This window comes from Nerophis lumbriciformis, linkage group LG33 (assembly GCF_033978685.3).
Source record: "Nerophis lumbriciformis linkage group LG33, RoL_Nlum_v2.1, whole genome shotgun sequence".
Taxonomy (NCBI): Eukaryota; Metazoa; Chordata; class Actinopteri; order Syngnathiformes; family Syngnathidae; genus Nerophis; species Nerophis lumbriciformis.
Window position 1 is genome coordinate 17,534,863 of NC_084580.2, and position 14,443 is coordinate 17,549,305.

Consider the following 14,443-nt stretch of genomic DNA (forward strand, 5'->3'; position numbering starts at 1 on the left):
TGGTGAGTTTTGAAGCATTTTAAGGGGGTCAAATTACAGCTCAAAGAGGCAAAAGTGACTGTTTTTACAAAACATTTGTTTTGAAGGGGAAGTTGCCAACTTCCTGTTGATTTTAGCTGAACGATGTCATTGTATCTAGGTCTAAGTGAGACCTGCATAGAGGTTTTTGTTTCATGTCGCTACGACATTCCTACTGGAAGTTACAGGCAGTTTTGTCAGTTTTTTTCCTAGGGGGCGCTAGAGCGCATTTTAAAGTTTTGGGGCTAGGTTTTTTTATTAAATCGCAATTTTTGCCAGTCCTGATGTGTGTCAAATATGGTGAGTTTTGAAGCATGTTAAGAGGGTCAAATTACAGCTCAAAGAGGCGGCGGTATAATAATAATAACAACTTTTTTTTTGAAGGGGGATTGCAAGCTTCCTGTAGATTTTTGCTGGGGGTTGTCAGTGTATGAAATGTAGATCTAAGTGAGACCTACATAGATGTTTTTGTTTCATGTCTCTACGACATTCCTACTGGAAGTTACAGGCAGTTTTGTCTGAGTTTTCTTCCTAGGAGCAGTTTTGTCTGTGTTTTATTCCTAGGCGGTGCTAGAGCGCAATTTTGAGTTTTGGGGTTTGCTTTTTTTATTAGATTGCAATTTTTGCCAGTCCTGATGTGTGTGTCCAGTTTGGCGAGTTTTGAAGCAAGTTAAGGGGGTCAAATTACAGCTCAAAGAGGCAAAAGTGACTGTTTTTACAAAACATTTGTTGTGAAGGGGGAGTTGCCAACTTCCTGTTGATTTTAGCTGAAGGATGTCATTGTATCTAGGTCTAAATGAGACCTGCATAGAGGTTTTTGTTTCATGTCGCTACGACATTCCTACTGGAAGTTACATGCAGTTTTGTCTGTTTTTTTCCTTAGGGGGCGCTAGAGCGCATTTTTAAGTTTTGGGGCTAGGTTTTTTATTATATCGCAATTTTTGCCAGTCCTGATGTGTGTGTCAAATATGGTGAGTTTTGAAGCATGTTAAGAGGGTCAAATTACAGCTCAAAGAGGCGGCGGTATAATAATAATAACAACTTTTTTTTTGAAGGGGGATTGCAAACTTCCTGTAGATTTTTGCTGGGGGTTGTCAGTGTATGAAATGTAGGTCTAAGTGAGACCTACATAGATGTTTTTGTTTCATGTCTCTACGCCATTCCTACTGGAAGTTACAGGCAGTTTTGTCTGAGTTTTCTTCCTAGGAGCAGTTTTGTCTGTGTTTTATTCCTAGGCGGTGCTAGAGCGCAATTTTGAGTTTTGGGGTTTGCTTTTTTTATTAGATCGCAATTTTTGCCAGTCCTGATGTGTGTGTCCAGTTTGGCGAGTTTTGAAGCATGTTAAGGGGGTCAAATTACAGCTCAAAGAGGCAAAAGTGACTGTTTTTACAAAACATTTGTTTTGAAGGGGGAGTTGCCAACTTCCTGTTGATTTTAGCTGAAGGATGTCATTGTATCTACATAGAGGTTTTTGTTTCATGTCGCTACGACATTCCTACTGGAAGTTACAGGCAGTTTTGTCTGTGTTTTTTTCCTAGGGGGCGCTAGAGCGCATTTTTAAGTTTTGGGGCTAGGTTTTTTTTATTAGATCGCAATTTTTGCCAGTCCTGATGTGTGTGTCAAATATGGTGAGTTTTGAAGCATGTTAAGAGGGTCAAATTACAGCTCAAAGAGGCGGCGGTATAATAATAATAACAACTTTTTTTTTGTTGGGGGATTGCAAACTTCCTGTAGATTTTTGCTGGGGGTTGTCAGTGTATGAAATGTAGGTCTAAGTGAGACCTACATAGATGTTTTTGTTTCATGTCTCTACGCCATTCCTACTGGAAGTTACAGGCAGTTTTGTCTGAGTTTTCTTCCTAGAAGCAGTTGTGTCTGTGTTTTCTTCCTAGGGGGCGGTAGAGCGCAATTTTGAGTTTTGGGGTTGGATTTTTTTATTAGATCGCAATTTTTGCCAGTCCTGATGTGTGTGTCCAGTTTGGCGAGTTTTGAAGCATTTTAAGGGGGTCAAATTACAGCTCAAAGAGGCAAAAATGATTGTTTTTACGAAACTTTTGTTTTGACGGGGTAATTGCCAACTCCCTGTTCATTTTTGCTGACGGATGTTAATGAATGAAATGTAGGTCTAAGTGAGACCTACATAGTTTTTGTTTCATGTGTTTTTTCCTAGGGGGCGCTAGAGCGCAATTTTGAGTTTTGGGGTTTGGTTTTTTTATTAGATGGCAATTTTTGCCAGTCCTGAATATGGTGAGTTTTGAAGCATGTTAAGGGGGTCAAATTACAGCTCAGAGAGGCGGCGGAATAATAATAATAAAACGCACGAAATACAATAGGGTCCTTTGTCCCAAAGGGACATTCGGTCCCTAATTACAGTATGTGCTTATGTGCCAAAGTAGCGGATGTCCTTGCTAAACTAACTAAAAAAAACACAACCAGGGAGGAGTGATAAAAAAAAATGCAACAATAAGATGAGAAACAAAGTGAAACAGAAGAAGAAGAAAGGCTTGGTTGCGCTCCAGAGATTAGAGTCAGATCCCAGTCCAAACCCGATGGCTATCTATGTGATGGTCTACGTTTTATGACGCCATTAAATAAGCCGCTGACTAGCACAGAAACAGGCCAAGTGCGGGTAGCAGGCCGTTAATAACAGACATAAACCTCGGAGAATGGACCGTCCTATCTGTGGGGCGCGACGGCGCGAGCGTGGCCCCGGAAATTCATGTCGGCACGCCAGCTTCAATTCATTTTTTGTGCAGGTTAAGAACAAGCAGCGTCTTCATATTGCATGTCATAAAATACATACCGTTAGGTCCAGAAGGTCCTTTTATACACTATGGATCTGGAATAAGGCAATGGACATGAGATTGAAGTTCATCGTTATCAAGCACAGGACACAAAACTACACTGCAAAAAGTCAGTGTTCAAAAAAAATTGAAAAAAAATACAAAAATGAGGGGTATTTTATTTGAACTAAGCAAAATTATCTGCCAATAGAACAAGAAAATTTGGCTTGTCAAGACTTTCCAAAACAAGTAAAATTAGCAAACCTCAATGAACCCCAAAATACCTTAAAATAAGTATATTGTCACTAATAAGTGCACTTTTCTTGGTAGAAAAAAATAATATGAGACATTTTTTCTCAATATGTTGAAAAATATTCTTAAATTAAGTAAATGCTAGTGCCATTATCTTGACATAATGATATGCGCTCGGCATTACATTTCTTGAAACCAGCAAACTTATACTAAAAACTAGTTTATTTTTCATAATGGAAAGGCAACAAGGCAACCGCTTGTTACTCTCGGGGTCTCCTAGCCACTCAGGCAAATCGTATTGTCTAAAAATGCGTTTTCCCATCGGTAACATGACATCATCGTGCTCGAAATATATATATATATATATATATATATATATATATATATATATATATATATACACCTTATACGTCACTCCGGAGTATAAGTCGCACCGGCTGAAAATGCATAATAAAGAAGGAAAAAAACATATTCATTTTTCCATCGATAACATGACATCATCACGCCAAGTGCGTGCTCTTTCAGTCAATTAGTGCGCAAGGTACATATATATATATATATATATATATATATATATATATATATATATATATATTAGGGCAGCAACTAACGATTAATTTGATAATCGATTAATCTGTCGATTATTACTTCTATTAATCGATTAATAATCGGATAAAAGAGACAAACTACATTTCTATCCTTTCCAGTATTTTATTTTTTAAAAACAGCATACTGGCACCATACTTATTTTGATTATTGTTTCTCAGCTGTTTGTACATGTTGCAGTTTGTAAATAAAGGTTTATTAAAAAAATATTAAAAAAATAAAAAAATTTAAAAAATTTAAAAATATATAGAAAATTGCCTCTGCCCATGCGCGTAGCATAGATCCAACGAATCGATGACTAAATGAATCGCCAACTATTTTTATAATCGCCAATTTTTTTTTTATTGTAATTTTTTAAGAATTTATCTGAACGTGCATGAACTATTCCTGTTCAAAATTTTTTGAAATGTCAAATGTTTAAATTTTAACTGTACGTTTACTGTACTGTGCCAACTGTGCTACTATAAGAGTACGTATTTTCTATTGTTTCATTGAAAATAAAACAGCAAAGTCCATTTGGCTGTCAATTTTGTCGAAGTCATGATTTTTTATTTAATAACATGACATCACCGCGCCAAGTGCGTGCTCTTTCAGTCAATTAGTGCGCAAGGTATATATATATATATATATATATATATATATATATATATATATATATATATATATATATATTAGGGCTGCAACTAACGATTAATTTGATAATCGATTAATCTGTCGATTATTACTTCTATTAATCGATTAATAATCGGATAAAAGAGACAAACTACTTTTCTATCCTTTCCAGTATTTTATTGAAAAAAACCAGCATACTGGCACCATACTTATTTTGATTATTGTTTCTCAGCTGTTTGTACATGTTGCAGTTTATAAATAAAGGTTTATTAAATAAATAAATAAATAATTTAAAAAATTTAAAAAATAAATAAAAAAATTGCCTCTGCCCATGCGCGTAGCATAGATCCAACGAATCGATGACTAAATTAATCGCCAACTATTTTTATAATCGCCAATTTTTTTGTGTGTGTAATTTTTTAAGAATTTATCTGAATGTGCATGAACTATTTCTGTTCAAAATTGTTTGAAATGTCAAATGTTTAAATTTTAACTGTCCGTTTACTGTACTGTGCCAACTGTACTACTATAAGAGTACGTATTTTCTATTGTTTCATTGAAAATAAAACAGCAAAGTCCATTTGGCTGTCAATTGTGTCAAAGTCATGATTTTTTATTTAATAACATGACATCATCGCGCCAAGTGCGTGCTCTTTCAGTCAATTAGTGCGCAAGGTATATATATATATATATATATATATATATATATACATATATATATATATATATATATATATATATATATATATATATAATAGGGCTGCAACTAACGATTAATTTGATAATCGATTAATCTGTCGATTATTACTTCTATTAGTCGATTAATAATCGGATAAAAGAGACGAACTACATTTCTATCCTTTCCAGTATTTTATTTTAAAAAAACAGCATACTGGCACCATACTTGTTTTGATTATTGTTTCTCAGCTGTTTGTACATGTTGCAGTTTGTAAATAAAGGTTTATTAAAAAAATAATAATAATAATTTAAATTTTTTTTAAAATAAATAGAAAATTGCCTCTGCCCATGCGCGTAGCATAGATCCAACGAATCGATGACTAAATTAATCGCCGACTATTTTTATAATCGCCAATTTTTTTTTTTATTGTAATTTTTTAAGAATTTATCTGAATGTGCATGAACTATTTCTGTTCAAAATTGTTTGAAATGTCAAATGTTTAAATTTTAACTGTCCGTTTACTGTACTGTGCCAACTGTACTACTATAAGAGTACGTATTTTCTATTGTTTCATTGAAAATAAAACAGCAAAGTCCATTTGGCTGTCAATTTTGTCGAAGTCATGATTTTTTTATTTAATAACATGACATCATCGCACCAAGTGCGTGCTCTTTCAGTCAATTAGTGCGCAAGGTATATATATATATATATATATATATATATATATATATATATATATATATATATATATATATATATATATATATATTAGGGCTGCAACTAACGATTAATTTGATAATCGATTAATCTGTCGATTATTACTTCTATTAGTCGATTAATAATCGGATAAAAGAGACAAACTACATTTCTATCCTTTCCAGTATTTTATTTTTTTAAAAAACAGCATACTGGCACCATACTTGTTTTGATTATTGTTTCTCAGCTGTTTGTACATGTTGCAGTTTGTAAATAAAGGTTTATTAAAAAACTAAATAAATAAAAAATTTAAAAAATTTAAAAAATAAATAGAAAATTGCCTCTGCCCATGCGCGTAGCATAGATCCAACGAATCGATGACTAAATTAATCGCCGACTATTTTTATAATCGCCAATTTTTTTTTTTATTGTAATTTTTTAAGAATTTATCTGAATGTGCATGAACTATTTCTGTTCAAAATTGTTTGAAATGTCAAATGTTTAAATTTTAACTGTCCGTTTACTGTACTGTGCCAACTGTACTACTATAAGAGTACGTATTTTCTATTGTTTCATTGAAAATAAAACAGCAAAGTCCATTTGGCTGTCAATTGTGTCAAAGTCATGATTTTTTATTTCATGCTTGAAATAAGAAATTATTACTTTAAAAAAGTAGTTTTATACTTGTGAGTGTTGATGACACAGCTTTGCAACAGTTGATATTCTAGTTTCAAGCATGTTTTACTCAATATAGGTCATCAAATCTCAGCAACAAGCTGTAATATCTTACTGAGATCATTTCGGACCAAAACCCTTAAAACAAGTAAAACACTCTAACATAAAATCTGCTTAGTGAGAAGAATTTTCTTATCAGACAGAAAATAAGCAAATATCACCCTTATTTGAGATATTTCATCTTACTTAGATTTCAATTTTTGCAGTGTACCGTTAGGTTCCTTTTAAACACTATGGATCTGGAATAAGGCAATGGACATGAGATTAAAGTTCATGGTTATCAAGCACGGGACACAAAACTAATTGTAGGGTTCTTTATTCTGAAAGGTACATTTTGGTAGAGCTTCTACAAAACCGTGACATCTACCAGTCAGGAATTACATTTCTATCCACCGTTCACATGAGGTTAATTGGCTGGGCACGGTCCTTTCCCTTGTTACTGCAAGACAAAAGACGCAGATTAAAGTCTAGACTTGATAACATTATGATAATGAGTTGGGGGCTCAGCAGCAACTAATATGCGGTCCAAGGAAATCTCAATGCAAATGAAGGAGGCCAAGAGATAGTAAAAACCTTTACAACGTCTACACAATATGCTGTTAGTGGATCTGGGCATTGGAACCACATTTTTAAATTGGATCTTGAGCTGAAAAGGAACCCCCGGATCAATTTTTAGAAGTTCTGGGAGTAAATCGTCGGGAGAGTCAGTAGATTAGCTGGGAAATTGCTGCGGACAACAGGCTGTCATTGTAACCATTGACACCAGCTGTTTAAGGTTGGTTATCTTTCTGTCATTTAATCGATAATATGTGCAGACTTCTTTTGTGAAGCCCCTTAGGAGTTATGGTCAAAGTGTTTTGGAAGACATCCTCAAATATTTTATGATCATTAGACAAATAGTCGATGATTTATGAACAATTTGTTACCAAGTCCAACATTTTGCTTCATAGTTTTTAACCAATCTTGCTCTAATTTAACAAACATGACAGTCTGCCCAAAAGTGTGCCAAATTTCTATAGACTTGGCGTCAGGATCTTTGTATGTCTGCATTGGAAATAACAGGTAATCTACACAACCCAGAACCAGTGAAGTTGGCACGTTGTGTAAATCGTTAAAAAAAACAGATTTGCAAATCCTTTTCAACCTATATTCAATTTAATATACTGCAAAGACAAGATACTTAGCGTTCGAACTGAGAAACGTTATTAGCTCATTCGGAATTTGAGGCCTGCATCATGTTTCGAAAAAGCTGGCACAAGTGGCAAACAAGGCTGATAAAGTTGAGGAATGCTCATCAAACACTTATTTGGAACATCCCACAGGTGAACGGGCTAATTGGGAACAGGTGGGTGCCATGTTTGGGTATAAAAGCAGCTTCCATGAAATGCTCAGTCATTCACAAACAAGGACGGGGCGAGGGTCAACACATTGTGAACAATAGTGTGAGCAAATTGTCCAACAGTTGAAGAACAACATTTCTCAACGAGCTATGACAAGGAATTTATGGATTTTACCATCTACGGTCCGTAATATCATCAAAGGGTTCAGAGAATCTGGAGAAATCACTGCACGTAAGCGGCTAAGCCCGTGACCTTCGATCCCTCAGGCGGTACTGCAACAAAAAGCGACATCAGTGTGTAAAGGATATCACCACATGGGCTCAGGAACACTTCAGAAAACCACTGTCAGTAGCTACGGTTGGTCGCTACATCTGTAAGTGCAAGTTAAAACTCTCCTATGCAAGGCGAAAACCGTTTATCAACAACACCCAGAAACGCCGTCGGCTTCGCTGGGCCTGAGCTCATCTAAGATGGACTGATACAAAGTGGAAAAGTGTTCTGTGGTCTGACGAGTCCACATTTCAAATTGTTTTTGGAAACTGTGGACGTCGTGTCCTCCGGACCAAAGAGGAAAAGAACCATCCCGATTGTTCTAGGCGCAAAGTTGAAAAGCCAGCATCTGTGATGGTATGGGGGTGTATTAGTGCCCAAGGCATGGGTAACTTACACATCTGTGAAGGTGCCATTAATGCTGAAAGGTACATACAGGTTTTGGAGCAACATATGTTGCCATCCAAGCAACGTTACCATGGACGCCCCTGCTTGTTTCAGCAAGACAATGCCAAGCCGCGTGTTACATCAACGTGGCTTCATAGTAAAAGAGTGCGGGTACCAGACTGGCCTGCCTGTAGTCCAGACCTGTTTCCCATTGAAAATGTGTGGCGCATTATGAAGCCTAAAATACCACAACGGAGACCGCCGGACTGTTGAACAACTTAAGCTGTACATCAAGCAAGAATGGGAAAGAATTCCACCTGAGAAGCTTAAAAAATGTGTCTCCTCAGTTCCCAAACGTTTACTGAGTGTTGTTAAAAGGAAAGGCCATGTAACACAGTGGTGAACATGCCCTTTCCCACATGAAATTCTAAGTTAATTATTATTTGCAAAAAAAAAAATAAAGTTTATGAGTTTGAACATCAAATATGTTGTCTTTGTAGTGCATTCAATTGAATATGGGTTGAAAAGGATTTGCAAATCATTGTATTCCGTTTATATTTACATCTAACACAATTTCCCAACTCATATGGAAACGGGGTTTGTATAAACACACACAATATATATATATATATATATATATATGTATATATATATATATATATATATATATATATATATATATATGCTCTTTTTTCTTGAGTCTATTTACTAATGAGAAATTAAACACTGTTAATATTTATTAAAAAATGAATTACTGGTATCTACCCTGTGATTAATTTGATTTAAAATGTTTATTGTTTGACATCAGCAATCAGAATAGTGCTGAAAAGGAAAACGAGTGGCATATAAAAAGACTGATGATAAATCCTTTGAAAATTGTTTTTTGCAGGATGTATGATGCAACTTTGCAACAATAAAGAGAATCGTTTCCTTGTTAGGGTTTAATGAAAAGAGCAAAAGTCCCTCTGAGTCTGAGTCTGTGATTAGCGACTGATTGCTGCTCTCAGGGAACAGACTGTGCTGCTGGGTGTCACCAGTGACAATAAGTCATAATTGGATTATTATTTTAAGATAGATAAACGTCTGCTAATATTGGACGCGGGTGATGCTTGTGTGGCACCACACAATGGACCGCTATTGATGCCAAGTTTTGCCCATGTTGATCCACTTAGAAAGTATTAGCATTTAATTGTTATAATTTGTAATTCAACCTTATCTAATTTCTGTCTTCTTTTGGCTCTCAGGTGGGGGGACACACCATGCTGCCAATCCGCTGGATGCCCCCTGAGAGCATCATGTACAGAAAGTTCACCACGGAGAGTGACGTGTGGAGTCTGGGAGTGGTCCTGTGGGAAATCTTCACCTATGGCAAACAGCCCTGGTACCAGCTCTCCAATAATGAGGTATTTTCAACTCATTTAACCCTCAGCCTTACTGCCTCCAGTTGTTCTTACGTGGGCAATGTCAAGATAACTGAAGCAGCGTAGAGGGCCACAAAATTGAAACAATATTATGAAAATAATATGCAATAATATGACTAAATATAGCATTTTTTTCTATCGTTTTAATGAGGGAACATTTTTGAAAAGCTCTCAGATGTGCACTTATGCTAATGTTGCTGGACAACGGTCTAGTTTGAACTGATTAAAGCTTTTGCAGTGTTTTCTCTAAGCGATTGTGGTTTACTCTCATGGGCAACTTTCGGTTATATGTTTAAATAGATGACATCAGTGCTAATGTTTTTCAAAAACAGTTCAGTTCAAATGGAACATATTGCTTTTTTTTTTTTCTTTTTTTTTTTAGAATTTACAATATTACAATTTGTGTAAGAAAATTGTTCATTTAGAACAGGCCTGGGCAATTATTTTGATTCGGGGGCCACATTTAGAGAAAAAAAATGTGTCTGGGGGCCGGCATATCTATTTCTATGAAAACTAATACAAAACCTCACAATAATGTCTGATTGAATGCTAAAAACGTTATGACAGACCGCCTTAAAAAACGTATTGGAATTTTACATTTTTCTACGAAGGGTAAAACACTGAATATTGACAAAATTGAAACAATATTATGAAAATAATATGCAATAATATGACTAAATATAGCATTTTTTTCTATCGTTTTAATGAGGGAACATTTTTGAAAAGCTCTCAGATGTGCACTTATGCAAATGTTACTGGACAACGGTCTAGTTTGAACTGATTAAAGCTTTTGCAGTGTTTTCTCTAAGCGATTGTGGTTTACTCTCATGGGCAACTTTCGGTTATATGTTTAAATAGATGACATCAGTGCTAATGTTTTTCAAAAACAGTTCAGTTCAAATGGAACATATTGCTTTTTTTTTTTGCTTTTTTTTTTTAGAATTTACAATATTACAATTTGTGTAAGAAAATTGTTCATTTAGAACAGGCCTGGGCAATTATTTTGACTCGGGGGCCACATTTAGAGAAAAAAAATGTGTCTGGGGGCCGGCATATCTATTTCTATGAAAATGAATACAAAACCTCACAATAATGTCTGATTGAATGCTAAAAACGTTATGACAGATCGCCTTAAAAAACGTAATGGAATTTTAAATTTTTCTACAAAGGGTAAAACACTGAATATTGACAAAATTGAAACAATATTATGAACATAATATGCAATAATATGACTAAATACAGCATTTTTTTCTATCGTTTTAATGAGGGAACATTTTTGAAAAGCTCTCAGATGTGCACTTATGCTAATGTTGCTGGACAACGGTCTAGTTTGAACTGATTAAAGCTTTTGCAGTGTTTTCTCTAAGCGATTGTGGTTTACTCTTATGGGCAACTTTCGGTTATATGTTTAAATTGATGACATCAGTGCTAATGTTTTTCAAAAACAGTTCAGTTCAAATGGAACATATTGCTTTTTTTTGCTTTTTTTTTTTTACAATTTACAATATTACAATTTGTGTAAGAAAATTGTTCATTTAGAACAGGCCTGGGCAATTATTTTGACTCGGGGGCCACATTTAGAGAAAAAAAATGTGTCTGGGGGCCGGCATATCTATTTCTATGAAAACTAATACAAAACCTCACAATAATGTCTGATTGAATGCTAAAAACGTTATGACAGACCGCCTTAAAAAACGTAATGGAATTTTACATTTTTCTACGAAGGGTAAAACACTGAATATTGACAAAATTGAAACAATATTATGAAAATAATATGCAATAATATGACTAAATATAGCATTTTTTTCTATCGTTTTAATGAGGGAACATTTTTGAAAAGCTCTCAGATGTGCACTTATGCTAATATTACTGGACAACGGTCTAGTTTGAACTGATTAAAGCTTTTGCAGTGTTTTCTCTAAGCGATTGTGGTTTACTCTCATGGGCAACTTTCGGTTATATGTTTAAATAGATGACGTCAGCGCTAATGTTTTTCAAAAACAGTTCAGTTCAAATGGCTTTTTTTTTACAATTTACAAAATTAATAATAATAATAATACATTTTATTTGGTATAGTGCTTTTCAGAGCACTCAAAGACGCTTTGCAGGATACCATTTTTTTTAAATATAAAACAGTTTCAAGTAATAATATAAAATACAGGAAATATAAAAGCAGTACATTGTAAAATACATAATAATACAGGACAATTACAAGACAGGACATTGCAAGACACAGAACACTAATCACTGGTTAAAAGCAGATCTGAATAGGTGTGTTACAATTAATTAATTAATCATTTACAATTTTTGTAAGAAAATAGTTCATTTAGAACACAATATTTGTACTTTTGTACAGTTCTTTTTTGCAAAGTCTCACTTATGCTAATATTTCTGAAACATAATACAGTGTAACTATAATAGTGATTTTGCACAATTTCCTGCTTTTTTTTACATGTATTTTTGCAAAAATGCACGTATTTACTTTTAAAAAGTTTAATCCGAACATTATTGTAGGTTTTTTTTGTACATTTTTTAGGGGGTAACACTCATTTAATTTGTAATTTTATTTTATATTCCTATTTAAAATGTATTATTAGTTTGTAAAATGTGTCTAGTTTAAATGTAATAATAGTGATTTTGTACAATTTTCTTCCATTTCCAGCTGAACAAATTACTGATAGGCTCACTTTTGCCAGTATTTCAAAAAAAATATATAGTGCAGTTTATAGATAATATGAGGGATTTTGTACAATGATCTGCTATTTTTACTGATAGCTAATAAAAATGCATGCATTTTTCTTTTTTTGGACAGAAAAAAATCCAGTCCTAACATAATAATAGTGTTTAGGGGCTTTTTGTCCAAAAAATAACTCAGTTTTTACGCAATAAATAGTGCTGTTGTTCAATTTTCTTATATAAGTCTAGGTAAAAGTTACTGTTAGTTTGTACAAGCACACTTTTGCTAATGTTGCTGCAAAATTGTCCAATTTAATGTAATATTATTGATTTTGTACAATTTCCTCTTATTTTTACATGTATGTTTCCAGTTTCCAGCATACGCAAAAATGCATGGGGGGAACACACATTAATTTATTTTATTTTATTTTTATTTTCCTTGGTAAAAAACATTATTAGTTTGTACTAGGGTTGTTCCGATACCAATAATTTGGTACCGGTACCAAAATGTATATCGATACTTTTCAAAATAAAGGGAGTTACAAAAAATTTCAATATTGGCTTTCTTTTTAACAGAAAATCTTACAATACGTTAAAATTATGTTTCGTATTGAATTTAAATAACAATTTTAGATGGTCAAAAATGAAAATGCATTAAACAAATTGGGCTTTTACTGTTGCACTCACAGAACAATTTACAATTTTCCATATTACATATAGTCTTCTATAATTTAGGATTAAGTTAGAATAGAACGGAAAGCTTTATTGGCATTATATTAAATGCTTCCTGATTTATGGTTAAGCAAATATCACCCTTATTTGAGATATTTAATCTTACTTACATTTCAGTTTTTGCAGTGTAAACTGCAAAAAAGAGCTGACAAAATATAAAATAAAAAGACTGGGAATCTTAGGAAAAAATGCTAAAAACTAGTGAAATTATCTGTCCATGCAGCTAGTTCATTTTACTTGGTAAGACATATTCAATTAAAATTTGGATATCTAGAAATTAGCTAGAAATAAGTATTTTATTTTGAAAACAAGCATTATTCAACTTGGAATTCTTAAATTAAGCACCCTAAACATTTTTGCTCAATCCTTAAACAAGATTTTCTATGTGTGGAAAAAACTAAATATATTTTTTTGAATAGTTAAATATTCAAACGAGATATTCTATATAATTATCTTTTTTTTTTTTTTTAATTTAAATTTTAACATTGTCAAACTAGAATGAAACTATATAATTATCCATGCTAAAATTAAGATTGTTAAGTAAAGTCAATGTTTTGGGATAAGTAAATAGCTCTTAAAACTAGGGAAACTTATAAAAATACAATTTAAAATCTTGGCTCGTGGTTAAATAATTTGCAGTATACCGCCGCTAGTGGTGGGAAAGTGTATTACAACTGCTTACCGCTGCGGTCTTTGTACATTTGTTCCTGTGTACTTACTACTTCTACCAGATAGAATCGGGAGCCTGTCGATTAGGTTGATCAATGCTGCCACCTAGCTGCAGACTTGTGTACCGTTCTATGATGAATACTAGAGTGTAGACACATAATGAAAATCCCCCCTCACCCCCAAACAAAACAAACGCTCTCTTTTTGCTAATGTTCCTGTAAAATAGCAAAGTTGTAACATAATAACAATAGTGCTTTAGTACAGCTTTTTGCTAAATTCTTGTGATATGTTTAAATGTTTCATTCATTTCATTTTTTTTTCATTTATTTCAGGCAATAACATAAAAAAGTACAAAGTTGACAACCCATAATAATATAAATGAATATAGTGCAAAAGGTAATGTATAGTATGTAATGCATGATTGTCCAGTTTTGCCTGAAAGGGAGTGGGAAGAAGATAATTTATTTAATCCCACCCCCAGTTCTCTATTCAGTGATTATTCACATGAGTTTCACTCTTACTTTGTTCAAGGATTATAATACACATGTTGTATCATAGCGGCATTAC

The 14,443-nt window shown here is 33.6% G+C and overlaps 1 protein-coding gene across 4 annotated transcripts in view; it reads left to right on the top strand.

Moving 5' to 3' along the window:
* The window catches only part of ntrk2a (neurotrophic tyrosine kinase, receptor, type 2a), a 261,742-nt gene that overhangs the window by 232,517 nt on the left and 14,782 nt on the right, over positions 1-14,443 (top strand). For all 4 annotated transcript variants that reach the window (XM_061928983.1, XM_061928984.1, XM_061928985.1 and 1 more), the window contains one exon: positions 9,623-9,781. In XM_061928983.1, coding sequence (XP_061784967.1) covers positions 9,623-9,781 — 159 coding nt within the window. The remainder of the gene's footprint in view (positions 1-9,622; positions 9,782-14,443) is intronic.